Source organism: Sebastes umbrosus, chromosome 18 (assembly GCF_015220745.1).
Source record: "Sebastes umbrosus isolate fSebUmb1 chromosome 18, fSebUmb1.pri, whole genome shotgun sequence".
In the NCBI taxonomy this organism is placed as follows: domain Eukaryota; kingdom Metazoa; phylum Chordata; class Actinopteri; order Perciformes; family Sebastidae; genus Sebastes; species Sebastes umbrosus.
Window position 1 is genome coordinate 28,994,650 of NC_051286.1, and position 15,197 is coordinate 29,009,846.

General features: G+C 46.4%; 1 protein-coding gene across 1 annotated transcript in view; it reads left to right on the top strand.

The window, feature by feature from the left end:
• Positions 1-11,001, top strand: part of mdn1 (midasin AAA ATPase 1) — a 127,696-nt gene extending 116,695 nt beyond the window's left edge. The window contains exons 91-102 of the mRNA XM_037750648.1: positions 2,851-2,952; positions 3,049-3,250; positions 3,383-3,556; positions 4,283-4,440; positions 4,569-4,658; positions 5,823-5,938; positions 6,135-6,309; positions 6,505-6,578; positions 6,738-6,852; positions 7,233-7,299; positions 9,688-9,830; positions 9,915-11,001. Of these exons, the coding sequence (XP_037606576.1) occupies positions 2,851-2,952; positions 3,049-3,250; positions 3,383-3,556; positions 4,283-4,440; positions 4,569-4,658; positions 5,823-5,938; positions 6,135-6,309; positions 6,505-6,578; positions 6,738-6,852; positions 7,233-7,299; positions 9,688-9,830; positions 9,915-10,100 (1,602 nt within the window). The 3' untranslated portion in view covers positions 10,101-11,001. The remainder of the gene's footprint in view (positions 1-2,850; positions 2,953-3,048; positions 3,251-3,382; positions 3,557-4,282; positions 4,441-4,568; positions 4,659-5,822; positions 5,939-6,134; positions 6,310-6,504; positions 6,579-6,737; positions 6,853-7,232; positions 7,300-9,687; positions 9,831-9,914) is intronic.
• The last annotated feature ends 4,196 nt before the right edge of the window (positions 11,002-15,197 follow it).

Genomic DNA, 15,197 nt, shown 5'->3' on the forward strand with positions numbered 1-15,197 from the left:
GAAAAAAATGGCCAGAGAGGGATGAAAAAAGCCAGCTTCATATTAATTATTCAAAAATTATAAAAGAGTTTTAAGAAGGGACTTAAAAGATGGTAATGAAGTAGTGAGTCTGATTTCAATGACGTTGTGAAGGAGCGCGGGATCATGGGAGTTGTTGTCTTCAGTTATTATTCCTTCAGTGTTCATCGCTCCATCTCCTCCTCCCGCTGATTAAAGGTATAATACGTAACCAGCATTCAATGTTGGCCACAAGAGGGAAACTCACAGCCATGTAACAAACCCCTTCTTATCCATCAAATGAGGGAGGGAGAGAGAGGGAGGGAGGGAAGGAGAGAGAGAGAGAGAGAGAGAGAGAGAGAGAGAGAGAACAAAGCAGTGAATTTGCTGTTACATTCTAAAGCAGAAATAAACACACCTCCGCACAACCCTGCAGGAAGGTCCTCTCTGCTCACCGATGGCACACAGCAGAGGAGAGAGAGAGAGAGAGGGAAACTCTTATCCGTCAAATATGGCCGCTTTGTATCTGACAGCAAAAGGGGGCCTTGTGCCTCGGTATCAGACGCCAACGGGTGTGACAAAGCGGTGGTATAACAGGCTGAAGAAGAACAGAGAGAATCCAGGCAGAGGGCCGCAGGCTCTCTGCAGAAACAGACACCAGAGCACACTGCTAGTGGGGCATAGTGATGATTGAGAGGGATTCTTTTAGTATCAGTCTATACATTGTTTTTTAGAACATTTCTACATATTCTACCTTTTAAAACAAGTAAAAACACTGAATAAAGCAGTTTCAGGTTTCAAAATCAGCATTTCTCCGATGCTGTTCGGTGGAAGCAGGACGTCCCAGAGGGGCTGGAAACTGGATAAAAAGTAAATTCCACAAAGGGGATAAGACGCCATTGACAGGCGGCAAAATGAAACGGGCCGTTACCACCATTAAAACTATAGATAGATATATTATAGATATAATTATAGATTTGTCTTTGAAAATTGTTGGAAACATTTGGGATAATGTAAGAACTCAGCAACATACTGTATATAATATAGGTCTATTTTAAGACTGTCATATAAACAATATGTACAGTCACTATATACTGGATAAGATAAGATGAACCTTTATTAATCCCCGGAGGGAAATTCAGGTGTCAAAGCAGCAACATCAGCAAACAGAGTGAATCACAGGAGAGGAAAGGTATACAAAAATTATAAAAACAATAATGGAGATATAAAAGATACAGAGTGAATGGTTGAACATAGTGTATGCACTCCGTCAATAAATAAATGTAGTATTCGCAATAAATAAATGTAATATGTACATGTGTGCAGTCTATAAAGTGGTATATAGGATGTAGAGTGTAAGTAAGTGTAAAGTGCGCCAGTGGTTAGAGTCCAAGATGGTTGCAGATAGTGCATGTTTAAAGGTAGATAATGCATGTTTAAAGGTAGATAGTGCATGTTTAAAGGCAGATAGTGCATGTTTAAAGGTAGATAGTGCATGTTTAAAGGCAGATAATGCATGTTTAAAGGTAGATAGTGCATGTTTAAAGGCAGATAGTGCATGTTTAAAGGCAGATAGTGCATGTTTAAAGGCAGATAGTGCATGTTTAAAGGTAGATAGTGCATGTTTAAAGGCAGATAGTGCATGTTTAAACTTCTTAAAGTCCTCATAGTTCTCATGTGGGGGTCAGCCTTGGTTGTGGAGCCTGATGGTTACCAGCATGAAGGACTGACCCAGGCGCTTTTTGTTGTGCCGAGGGGGGATGAGTCTGTGGCTGAAGGTGCTCCTCATCTGGACTAGCTCATCATGGAGGGGGTGGGAGGGGTTATCCAGGATAGCGTTCAGCTTCCTCCTCATCCTCCCCTCTGCCACCACCTCCAGATCGTCCAGCTCAGATCCAACCACAGAGCTAGCCTTCCTTGGCATCCCTTGAGTTGGTGTTACCCCCCCAACATGCCACGGCAAAGAAGAGTACACTGGCTACTACAGACTGGTAAAACATCTGCAGCAGCCTATTACACACATCGAAAGACCTGAGCCTCCTCAGGAAGAACAGTTTGCTCTGTCCCTTCCTGTAGAGGGCCTCGGTGTTGTCAGTCCAGTCCAGTTTACTGTTCATATGTACTCCCAGGAACTTGTATATATGTGCCTTATATTACATTGAAAGATCCTGTTATTGTGTTGGCCATGTCAACCCACTTATTTAGCTTGAAAATATCAAACAAATAAGGTTTTATTCAAAAGTAGTGGTAAAAAAAGGATGTGACTGGATTGGAGATGTTGAACAGGTTTAGAATGAGCTGTTGAACAGGTTTAGAATGGGCTGTTGAACAGGTTTGGAATGAGCTGTTGAACAGGTTTAGAATGAGCTGTTGAACAGGTTTAGAATGAGCTGTTGAACAGGTTTAGAATGGGCTGTTGAACAGGTTTAGAATGAGCTGTTGAACAGGTTTAGAATGAGCTGTTGAACAGGTTTAGAATGAGCTGTTGAACAGGTTTAGAATGGGCTGTTGAACAGGTTTAGAATGAGCTGTTGAACAGGATTAGAATGAGCTGTTGAACAGGTTTAGAATGAGCTGTTGAACAGGTTTAGAATGAGCTGTTGAACAGGTTTAGAATGGGCTGTTGAACAGGTTTAGAATGAGCTGTTGAACAGGTTTAGAATGAGCTGTTGAACAGGTTTAGAATGAGCTGTTGAACAGGTTTGGTTCCCATGAACAACTCTGACTGAATGCTGCTCAGTCAACTGGAGATTGTTTGTCTGCTTTGTTCTTATTTAAAATGTCTTCAGTCCATCATCCACACTCACATGGTCCCCTAAAGGAGAGGAAGTCTAACATCTGTCTGTTTGTTAGGAGCATGGGAGCGGAGCCGCTGATGCCAGCCAATCAGAGGGCCACCAGTCAAAGCTCACAGCAACGATGGCTTCACAGACACAGACCCAGAGCAAGACTCAGGTACGCCCGGCCTCTCAGAGCATCTCCACTTCAACCTCCCTTTGCTTTTCAGTCCATCTCATCACAGCTGTTTATTCATGTACTGTGCTGTTCCAGAGCTTCAAGAGGAAACCTGGTCAAGCTGACAACGAGCGGTCGACAGGCGACTACAACGAGCGTGTTAATAAGCGTCTGCGTACGGTGGAGAGCAGTAAGGATCGCACTGAGGACAGCAGGCAGGGTGATGATGCCCAGCAGGAGTCGGACCTGTACCAACACATCAAACAGGGAGAGACGGCCTACGACACACAGACATATGGTCAGTGGTCAGCTCCATACACACCAAGGTGTTCATTATGTACCAGCTCCTGTGGTGGTGTCACATTAACCATCACATCAGCTGTTTAAGAGGATTAATGGATGTCATGTTTGCTGGTCTTGCTGTTTCCAGATGTTGCCAGTGCAGACCAGCAGAGAGCAGCAGGACCTCATCAGGACCAGGATGAAGATCAGAATGATGAGGATGTCGCCATGGAAATGGAAAAGCAGGAAGAGGAGCTCCAGGCTGCTGAGGTCCAAGAGCTGAAGCCTGAGCAGCTGGACTCTACCAAGGCCTCCCAGAAAGGTGTGACACTTCTTCTGATCCTGCCCATGTGGACTTTAGTCTGGTCCGCAGAGGGCCACTGAGTGACCGAGTGATGAAGTTACACGATTGGTCGGCCAAGTGTTAGAGTTTCTTCATTGGCCGCTGCTCTTTCAAAATGACAGAACGGTCGTTTATGCAAATGAGTCCAGCGCGACGCGTCCGGCTCACCAAACTTGGACTTGACTGTCAAATTATGTAATCTAGTTCTAACATGAAACCAGATTCAACAGTGGCATCGCCTATTTCTCTCTTCAAATGTTTTCAGGAGTAGATTTTGGTGGATTGTTTAGACAGAATAACAGAAAGTTTATGAGCAGACCGCCATGTTGTTTCCTGTTTGAAACGGCGAGCAGAAAACCAGGAACCAATCAGGTGCATTCCACGATAGATTAAACAGCCAGTTGAGTGGAACAGCGTGTCCCCTAGTGTCCTCGCCGGACCTGGTGGACATGTACCGCTGGATTTAACATTATAGACATGACCACTGACTATTTGTGGAACTATTTAGTCATAAATTCATAGACTGACTGAACGCGGTCCAGACGGGTACTCTGTTTGGACCGAATGCGGTCCAGACGGGTACTCTGTTTGGACCGAGTCGTGTTTTTTAAATGACACTTAGATTACTCATAATTCGTAGTTGTGTCTTTGTGAAACGTGCACATCCCCTGACATTACCCCCCTCCTCTTGTTGTTCTTGTGCAGGTGTAGAGACTGGGGAGATGGAGGTGCAGAGGCAGGGAGAGGAGGAGGAAGAGGAGAGGTGGAAGGACCGACATAATCCCAGAGAAGAAGAGCGAGCAGACGGGCGCACCGAATCCACCGTTCACACCGTTCCTGAGCTGCTGTTGGACACCTTGCAGGTAGAGAACTACTCCTTCTTTCTTCTTGTCTTCTTACTTCACTACACAGCTACAGACGTGTGTCCCAGGACTGAGTTCTAACAGTAGAATAATCAAATCAAAATAATGTGATGTGTGTGTGTTTGCAGAAAGCAGAGAGGGAGCCAGAGGAGATGAGGAGGGAGATGGAGCTGCAGCTGGAGGCCTGGCACAAACTGGCTCCAGGAACTCAGGAGGAGGTGAGGCTGACCCAGGAGCTACTGAGCTCTACTGGTTCATACAGAACATTCAACAGATCTATTGGCTCTTTCAAGAACTTGAAACCTGCAAAATAATGCTCAATGCAAAACAACATTCTACTTGTCTACTCAGAATACCTTTCGCAGTCAACATTGCATTCTGAACCTGGGGCCTCTCACCACTCTCACAGTGTCGTTTGTAGCTGTTGGCAGAGGTCCAGAGGTTCTGAAGAAGCCTGTACACTAGCTGCTCAACAGCAGAGCAACCCAGTCAGAGCCTAGCTGGTGAACATAGTGGAGCATTCAGCAGCTAAAGACACAGAGATTTCCCTCAGGAGTTGGTGGAGACCAAACTGAGCTAAAGAAAACAGAATATTGTACTTCCATTCATCAGATGGACACAAACACAGCTCCTTAGTGAAGGCTCGTGTTGCTCTGTATCTGCTGGATGTGTAAATAAGCAACTGCTTGCTAACACGCTCACCATGAACTTAAAGCTGATGATATGTCTGGAATACAGTTAAATTGTGTTCTATGTCTAGAATTTAGTTTTAGAGCTCTCAAAATGGATCAGTTTGATAAAAGACGAGTGGTCTAGAATATGTCCAGTGGGTGTCTTTATAACAGGAGCCATATCCAGGAACTATGTAGTTGTGATGGTAGGAAGCCCAGGTATTCACTTCTGACTAATGCCTCACACATACTTTCCGCGCTTTGCATCCGCGGACAGCTGCAGATTTGTCCCGGTGGAGCGGACGGGCGCGGGGTTCCATTCATACTATGATTGAGGATCCTCAACTATCTGGCGTTCCACGCATGTGCATTTCCTGATCCACTCTCCACTCAAGCTGGTAGCAGTAATGCACCATAATGTTGCTTGTCTTCGTATTCCTTTAAAGACAAATGATGTAAAAGTAGGTAACAGCAGATCTCTGCACAACAAGCAGCCACTTTGTCTTCTTCTTCTTCTTGGCAAACCGTAGAAGTGCACACGCCCCCCCCACTGGACTGGAGTGTGGAACATCTGGAGCAGTAGGCGCACTTGCTATGCGTAGAGTCTTCACGGTCCGTCTGCACGTGGACGTCCACATAGGGTCAGCGCGGTCCCTCGCGGACACGTGGACGTGGACGGTATTAACGTATGTGTCCTTGTCTGTGTTCCAGGAGAGTGCAGCAGCTTCCATGTGGCACCAGTACCAGAGTCTGACCTCAGCTTTGTCCCGGCAGCTGTGTGAGCAGCTCCGCCTCATTCTGGAGCCCACGCAGGCCGCCAAGCTCCGGTGAGGACCAGCACACTCACTATCTTATGTGTTCTAAATTATGTTGTGTGGTCAAGACTTATTGTTCCCATGAACCCTGTCGTCACCAAGTTACTGGTGTTACTGGTTTTTCCCCTGATTTTGTGGTCTGTGATGAAACTTGGAGGCTCATTGTTTACCACATGAAATGTATGTGTGATGATCCTGTGCTCCACAGAGGAGATTATCGCACAGGGAAGCGTCTGAACATGAGGAAGGTGATCCCCTACATCGCCAGTCAGTTCCGTAAAGACAAGATCTGGCTGAGGAGGACCAAGCCCAGCAAGAGGGAGTACCAGATCTGTCTGGCTGTGGACGACTCCTCCAGCATGGTGGACAACCACTCCAAACAGGTGAGAGAGCTAGTTAGATCTTCCTGTGACCAGCCCACAGTCAGAAAGACAACTGGCTGAATCAAAGAAAGACACAACCAAATCATCATTACTCAAACTGGTAGAGCACTGGACAAGTCCTTCACTCTTTGCACCGTGCTAATTGTGTGTGTGTGTGTGTGTGTGTGTGTGTGTGTGTGTGTGTGTGTGGTGCAGCTGGCATTTGAATCCCTCTCAGTGATCATCAACGCTCTCACTCTGCTGGAGGTGGGACAGGTGTCTGTGTGCAGGTAAGCCTATGCATGTACAATAAAGATAATGGCATTATGGAGCCATGTAACAGACATCTAGACCTGAAAACAAAACCAAACAATCTCAAAGTATGAGTTGGAAATAGAATATTGAATGTGTTTTAATGTGAAGCTAACCTTTAATCTGCTCGTGTCCAGTTTTGGCGAGCAGGTGCAGCTGCTCCACCCGTTCCAGCAGCAGTTCAACGATGAGTCAGGAGCTCGCATCCTCCGACTCTGTCAGTTCCAACAGAAGAAGACCAGAATAGCCCAGGTGCTCCTCCCCCACTGTCCTTCCCTTTAATGGGGATGTGTGAATATTAAATAGAATGTGTACATTGTGTGTGGTAGTAGAAATACAGAAACCCAGAGAGCCAAGTGAGTAAAGAAAAACCTGGTAATCCATTTTGTGATCTGAATAGTTGTCTCTCCTGTATTTATGACATTAAAGCTGCAGTAGGCAGAACCTTTTCATTGGGCAAAAATCCCATAATAACCTTTGAGCATATTGTAATTCAAGTGTTCTGAGAAACTTGTGCTCCTCCTCATGGCTCTGTGTTCAGCCTTTAGAACCTTTAGTTCTATGTAGCATGTAGCTGCTGGTGAAACATGATCTCCTGTCACACTGACTCTCTTCACGCCTCTCCTCTCTAGTTTTTGGACACATCAACAAAAATGTTTGTGGCAGCGCGGCAGCAGATTCCTGGATCTCTAAACTCAGGTAAAGACTCCCACTGCATATTTAAATCTCAAACAGACACCAGACAGCTCAGTAAGCAGCTGCTATGCAGTTCACTGCTTTCTGGGTAATCAGGTGATCAGTGAGAGATGGCCAATACAGCTTGAATCTGAACCTGCATGGGACAGTGTTAATGGACATGGGAGGAATACTCTGAACTGGTGTGAGAACTGCTAAATCTCAGCTAGGACTTGGGAGATTGTTCCTTAAGGTTAAAGTGTTCTGTTGCATTACAAAGGTTTAGGTAGCAGTACCTCCCTGAGTAGAAACACATTGTTCTACAACATCAGTCGAGCGACTGAAATGCATCAGTGGGTCGTATGTGTCATATTGTTGGTTTAGTTCAGACATTCAGTCACAACTTTCAGTACAACTTTCAGCAGTGGTTACAGGAATGTTTTGGTTCAAAGTATTGATGGTCAATAACCGGGCCTAATGGTTCCATGTCAGATATGTAGTGGTTTGATGAAGGTACTAAACCTGCCAGTTAGTGGGACTGCTTCCTGGTTGACCTGTGTTCCACAGAGTAAACCAGTCAGTGCCCACATTCTATCTGATATCCAACAAACAAGCCTTTAGTGTGGCACCAAGAGAGACAAGGAAAGTCAAGGACCTGAGCCAGGTGCTCTGAGGCAGAAACAAGTCATTGTCAAAGCTCTTAAAACGCTGGTGGCGCTACCGTTTCCTGTTCAGGGAGCCGGGACACAGAAGGCCTGTAAACACACAATAAGACTGGGATCTACCAGGGCTATCTCCAGATTCAATACTATCACTATACTTGGGTTCCATTCAATATGTATTGTGATTTTTAAGTATTGCGATTCTATATTGTGATTTATTGTGATTTGTTAACTTGTTTAACCCTAGATCATGGGGAAAGTTGAATCAGACACTTCTAGGGACTTTTACTTTGGAAAATATCTAAATGAATCCAGTAAAAATGTCTCTATATAAAATGTATATATATATATTTGTATTAACAGTGGATCAAACGATGATGTGTAATGTGAAGAAAATATCACCTGATTCTCCAGTTCTCGTCAGCTCTGTGGAGCCTTTTAGCCTATTTTAGCTGGTTGCTTTGATTTTCTGGCCCCAATTCATCCATACACCGATCAGCCATAACATGATGACCACCTGCCTAATATTCAGTAGGTTCCCCTTTTGCCACTGAAACAGCCCTGACCCGTGGAGGCATGGACTCCACTAGACCTCTGAAGGTCTGCTGTGGTATCTGGCACCAAGCCGTCAGTAGCAGATCCTTTAAGTCCTGGAAGTTGCGAGGTGGGGCCTCCGTGGATCAGACTTGTTTGTCCAGCACATCCCACAGATGCTCCATTGGATTGAGATCTGGAGAATTTGGAGGCCAAGTCAACACCTCCAACTCGTTGCCATCCACATGATGTAAAAGAAAACATGATTCATCAGACCAGACCACCTTCTTCCATTGCTCCGTAGTCCAGTTCTGATGCTCACGTGCCCATGTAGGCGCTTTTGGCGGTGGACACAGGTCAGCACGGGCACCATGACCCGTCCCCATACGCAACAAACTGCTCCTCACTGTGTGTTCTGAAACCTTTCTATCAGAACCAGCATTAACTTGTTCAGCAGTTTGAGCTCCAGTAGCTCTTCTATTGGATCGTACAACCCGGGCCAGCCTTCGCTCCCCACGTGCATCAATGAGCCTCGGGTCTGACCCTGTCGCCGGTTCACCGGTTCTCCTTCCTTGGAGCACTTTTGGTAGGTCCTAACCACTGCAGACCGGGAACATCCCACAAGAGCTGCAGTTCTGGAGATGCTCTGACCCAGTCGTCTAGCCTGCACTATGTGGCCCTTGTCAAAGTCACTCACATCCTTACACTGGCCCATTTTTTCTGCTTCCAACACAAAGTTCAAAGTTCAGAATGTTCACTTGCTGTCTAATATACCCCCCTCCACTGCCAGGTGCCATGGTAACCAGATAATCCATGTTCTTCACTTCACCTGTCAGTGGTCTGAATGTTATGGCTGATCAGTGTATATAAATGTGGATTTAGGCGTTATCAAGGTTTTTGAAGTTGACTTACAACAACCTGTACAGCTGCCTCAGTCTCATCCAAGCATTTTTTGTCACTATGTTCTTGGTTGTAGCCAGATTATTGCTAGCGTTGTAGAAAGATTACATCCCCATCCTTCATCCTGCCTACAAAGCTCTGATTGAAACAGCCGTCATTAAGAACAACATCCGACCTATTAGAACCACAGTTTGAGATGTGGGAGTCCGTTCAGAGGCCTGGAACCAGGCTAATGATTTTACCTTGCTGCAGTAATGTGAATTGTATGCCACATCACTGTCCCCTATGACCTCTGACCTCTGACCTCCGTCCACAGAGACAGCCCAGCTGCTGGTCATCGTGTCCGACGGCAGGGGGCTGTTCCTGGAGGGGAAGGAGCGGGTGATGGCAGCTGTGCGGGCAGCACGCAGTGCAAATGTGTTCGTCATCTTCGTGGTACTTGACAACCCCAACTCACGGGTAAGTGAAGAAGAATTTGACCTTTTTCTGTTAAACTAAATGTCCAGACACAGAATGTAAGTGAACCCCGGTGCTGTGCTGCAGGATTCCATCCTGGACATCAAGGTGCCCATATTCAAAGGGCCGGGAGAGCTGCCAGAGATCCGCTCCTACATGGAGGAGTTCCCCTTCCCCTTCTACGCCATCCTGCGAGACGTCAATGCCTTGCCAGAGACGCTGAGCGACGCGCTCAGACAGTGGTTTGAACTCGTCACGGCGGCCGACCAGTAGACCAATGAGAAGCCACCTTTCACAGGAAGGGAGAAGTGGGCGGCACCTAACTGCACAACGCCACTCTGCTGCCAGCCTCTCAGACACAACTCAAAAAAGGACTGAAAAAAAGACAGATATGCCGCTGTACATGTGCCTTTATTTTCTTATTTGACTGTAGATTTCAGTGGAGTTTGATAGCAACATTTGCTGTTTTGTCTTTGTTATCAGGGGAATTCTCTGTTTCTTTTGTAATGTAATGAGGATTGCTTTAACTTGCACGTCTGAGATGAAATGATAAACAAAAATGTGATTCCCTTGCGTGTGAAACACCTCAGTGAAGAGTCAGTAAATACCTCTGTCCCCCTTGTACTATAGACCGGAAGTCCTGTTTGTGTGGATGTTGTAGTCAGTGTTACCAAGGTCATCAAATCATTTATCTTCAATGTGAACACAGCAACAGATGTACAGATGTTGTGTTTGAACAGAACCCTTCCTAACTTCATGACCTAACAGTAGCATGTTGGTGTGGTCATGAATTCCATTAGAAGGAACTCTAAAATGTGCCTTGGAGAGGAACAGTATTGCATCTCACTTCACACCTGAATGAGCTGAGATGATGGATCAGAGGCGCGTCACGGCTGTCAGGATTTAGAAGCACAGAGGCTGCAGGTTCCAGTCCTGATGAACGCCCCAGTATAGCTCTCTCTACACATCTGTGGGGTCTGCTGATCTGCATCCTTACTCTGTGACTTCTGAGTTCATCACTGTGTCCCTTTAGGAGTAGGTGTAAATGTGTATTATCACCTCTGTGTTTTGTAACGTGGACTGACGTGTAAGCAGACATTGGTCTTATTTAAGAGGTTGTTTCATCTGTTAAACATGACATGAATGATCCTGACAATAAACTGTTTACAAGGTTGCTCTGTCTCTGTCTCTGCTCACTTTTTCTGAGCTAATGTTTTGTCTTGACATTGTAAGAAAAATCCCTGAACTGGTCTATATGTTGAACACATTCAACATATAAACTGGTCTATATGTTGAATGCGTTCCCAAATTGAAAATATGAATATTCAGTGGTATCACTATCATTCACCACACTATAGTAGGCTATACATTTTTCATTTCATGGTTTATTTGATAGGGACCAATACAGTGTACATAGACAACTTAAAAACGGCTATCTGATGCCAGTATCATAGAGCTTATAGCGGATGCTAATTTGCAACACCTGTCCCTAGAAGGGCTTTTTGTGAAAATAAGAGATTAAAACAGAACTGAGTACAGGACAAATAAATAAATACAAGAAAGCACACAATTAAAAACATTACATTTAAAAACTAGATTGTGGGATGAGTTCAGTGACTCTTTTGGGGAGGATAGAGATGGCCTCACAGACTTCATAACTGGATATATTAACTTCTGTCAGGACAATGTTGCACCACCCAGAACAGTACGGTGCTTCCCAAATAATAAACCCTGGGTCACCTTTAGAAATGGAAATAGGGAGGAACTGAGACGAGTACAGAAGGAGCTTAAGGTGAAGATCAGGGAGAGCAAAGACATCTACAGGAGGAAGTTGGAATCTAAAATCCAACAGAACAGCATGAGAGAAGTGTGGTTGGGCATGAAACTCATCACAGGCTACAATGTGGCCAGCCAGCCCATGGAAGAGAATCAAGCCAGAGCCGATGAGCTCAACCTGTTTTTTTAACAGGTTTGAACCAAGCGCTTCTGCTCAGCCATTCCCACTCCCTGCCACTTCCTCACCTGCTGTCCTACCTCCACACCACACCATGGCCCCTCCACCCCCTCCACCCCCCAGTCCTCCTTGCCCCCTCTCTGCCCCTCCCCCTGGATTTTCAACCCCCACACGGTCACACATCAATATCACCTCGGACCAGGTGAAGTGGCAGCTGAAGAGGCTCCGGGCAGGTAAAGCAGCAGGCCCTGATGGCATCAAACCAGGTGTCCTCAGGGGATGTGCAGACCAGCTGTGCGGAGTCCTCCAGCACATCTGTAACTTGAGCCTGAGCCTTGGGAAAGTCCCAGTGATGTGGAAAACCTCCTGTCTGGTCCAACCTAAAAAAGAGCGTGCCAGTGTTCTGAATGACTATAGACGGCGTTGACTTCCCACATAAGGAAGACTCTGGAGAGGATTGTGCTGGCCCACCTCAGACCCCTGATGCAGAGAGGACTGGACCCCTTGCAGTTTGCCTATCAGGCTAATATTGGGGTAGACGATGCCATAGTCTACCTACTCCCATCTAGACAAGGCAAACAGCCCTGTAAGGATTATGTTTTTTGATTTCACAATTGCTTTTAACACCATCCAACCTGTACTCCTGGGAGACAAACTAACGAACAAAGCAGGTGGATGCTCCACTGGTGACCTGGGTCACTGATTACCTGACTGGCAGACCACGGTATGTGAGGCTGCAGGGCTGGGTGTCAGATACGGTGGTCAGTTATACAGGGGCCCCCCAAGGGACTGTCCTGGCTCCCTTCTTGTTCACTCTCTACACATCCGATTTTAGATACAACTCAGTCATGCCGCCTACAGACATTTGCGGATGACTCTGCAATTGTTGGATGTGTTGGGGGGAGGTGGTGGGGGGGGCAGGAGGAAGAGTACAGAGGACTAAACAGTGACTTTGTGGTGTGGTGCAACCAAAACCACATGCAGCTTAATGTGGTAAAAACAAAGGAGATGATGGTGGATTTTAGGAGGACTAAAACACCAGTCACAGCTGTTTCCATCGGGGGGGAGAAGGTGGAAGTGGTGCAGTCCTATACGTACCTGGGAGTGCACCCGGACAGCAAGCTGGACTGGAGTGTGAACACTGAGGCCATATACCAGAAAGGCCAGAGCCGACTCCACTTCCTCAGGAGGCTCAGGTTCTTCGGTGTATGCAGGACGATGCTGAGTGTGTTCCATCAGTCAGAGGATTAAGTCCGTTCAAAAATTTAAACACAAGCTTTACATAATGAAAATCCAAAGTTTGCAAAACTTAACCTCTTGTATTTACTCAAAATGCAGCACTGATGGTACCTTATTTGCTTTTTGTCCAAGACTTTCAAGGCCCTGTTGTAAAGACACTCTATGGATTTCACTACAGACTGATTGGCCTGGAACCAGGCAGCCAAACCACAGCACAAATGTGAGAGAATCATTGGATTTAGAAACAGCAAGGCACAGTCAAATGTCAAGCAATTTCTTATCATCCTAAAACAGCTAAGGTTAGCCTTTATCGAAGATCATTTATTGATCTGAACACCTTTATTGATCAAAAAAGAAAACAAACGTCCATCCATTATCTGAAACCATCTCATTCAGGGTCGCGGGGGGCTGGAGCCGATCCCAGCTGACATTGGGTGAAGGCGGGGTACACCCTGGACAGGTCTCCAGACTATCACAGGGCTGACACATAGAGACAGACAACCATTCATACTCACATTCACACCTACGGGACATTTAGAGTCAACAATGAACCTAACCTGCATGTCTTTGGACTGTGGGAGGAAACCTGGGCACCCGGAGAAAACCCATGCTAGCACGGGGAGAACATGCTAACTCCACACAGTGGGACCCCAAGCCAGGTTTGAACCTGCGACCCCCCCACTAACCACTGATCACTAAGCACTAACCACTGCAGCACTAACCACTGCACTACTAACTACTGCACCACTAACCACTAACCACTGCACCACTGACCACTAACCACTATCCACTAACCACTGCACCACTAACCATTGAGCACTGCACCACTACACCACTAACCACTGACCACTAACCACTACAACACTAACCACTGACCACTGCACCAAAAACCACTGCACCACTAACCACTAATGACTAACCACTGCACCACTAACCACTGCAACACTGCACCACTGTACCACTAACCACTGCACCACTAACCATTGCACCACTAACCACTAACCACTGCACCACTATCCACTAACCACTGCACCACTATCCACTAACCACTGCAGCACTAACCACTGCACTACTAACCACTGCAGCACTAACCACTGCACCACTATCCACTAACCACTGCACCACTATCCACTAACCACTGCAGCACTAACCACTGCACTACTAACCACTGCAGCACTAACCACTGCACCACTAACCACTGCAGCACTAACTACTCACCACTGCACCACTAACCAGTGCACCACTTACCACTGCACCACTAACCACTAACTACAGCACCACTAACTACAGCACCACTAACCACTGCACCACTAACCACTGCACCACTAACCAGTGCACCATTAACCACTGCACCACTAAGCACTGCACCACTAACCAGTGCACCACTAACCACTGCCCCACTAACCACTGCCCCACTAACCACTAACCAGTTCACCACTAACCACTGCACCACTAACCACTAACCAGTGCACCACTTACCACTGCACCACTAACCAGTGCACTACCTACCACTGCACCACTAACCACTGCACCACTAACCACTAACCAGTGCACCACTTACCACTGCACCACTAGCCACTAACTACAGCACCACTAACCACTGCACCACTAACCAGTGCACCACTAACCACTGCACCACTAACCACTGCACCACTAACCACTAACCAGTGTACCACTAACCACTGCACCACTAACCACTAACCAGTGTACCACTAACAACTGCACCACTAACCAGTGCACCACTTACCACTGCACCACTAACAGGTAGTCCAGTGGCACCACTAACCAATAACTACAGCACCACTAACCACTAACTACAGCACCACTAACCACTGCACCACTAACCACTGCACCACTAACCACTCTACCACTAACCACTGCACCACTAACCAGTGCACCACTAACCACTCTACCACTAACCACTGCACCACTAACCACTGCACCACTAACTACAGCACCACTAACCACTAACCACTGCACCACTAACTACAGCACCACTAACCACTCTACCACTAACCAGTACACCACTAACCACTGCACCACTAACTACAGCACCACTAACCACTAACCACTGCACCAGTAACCACTAACCACTAACAGCTGACCCGCCCTGCAGCTCAGAAAACAAACATTATGTTCCCAGATATTGACTGAACTTTCCTCGGCCATGGAAATAT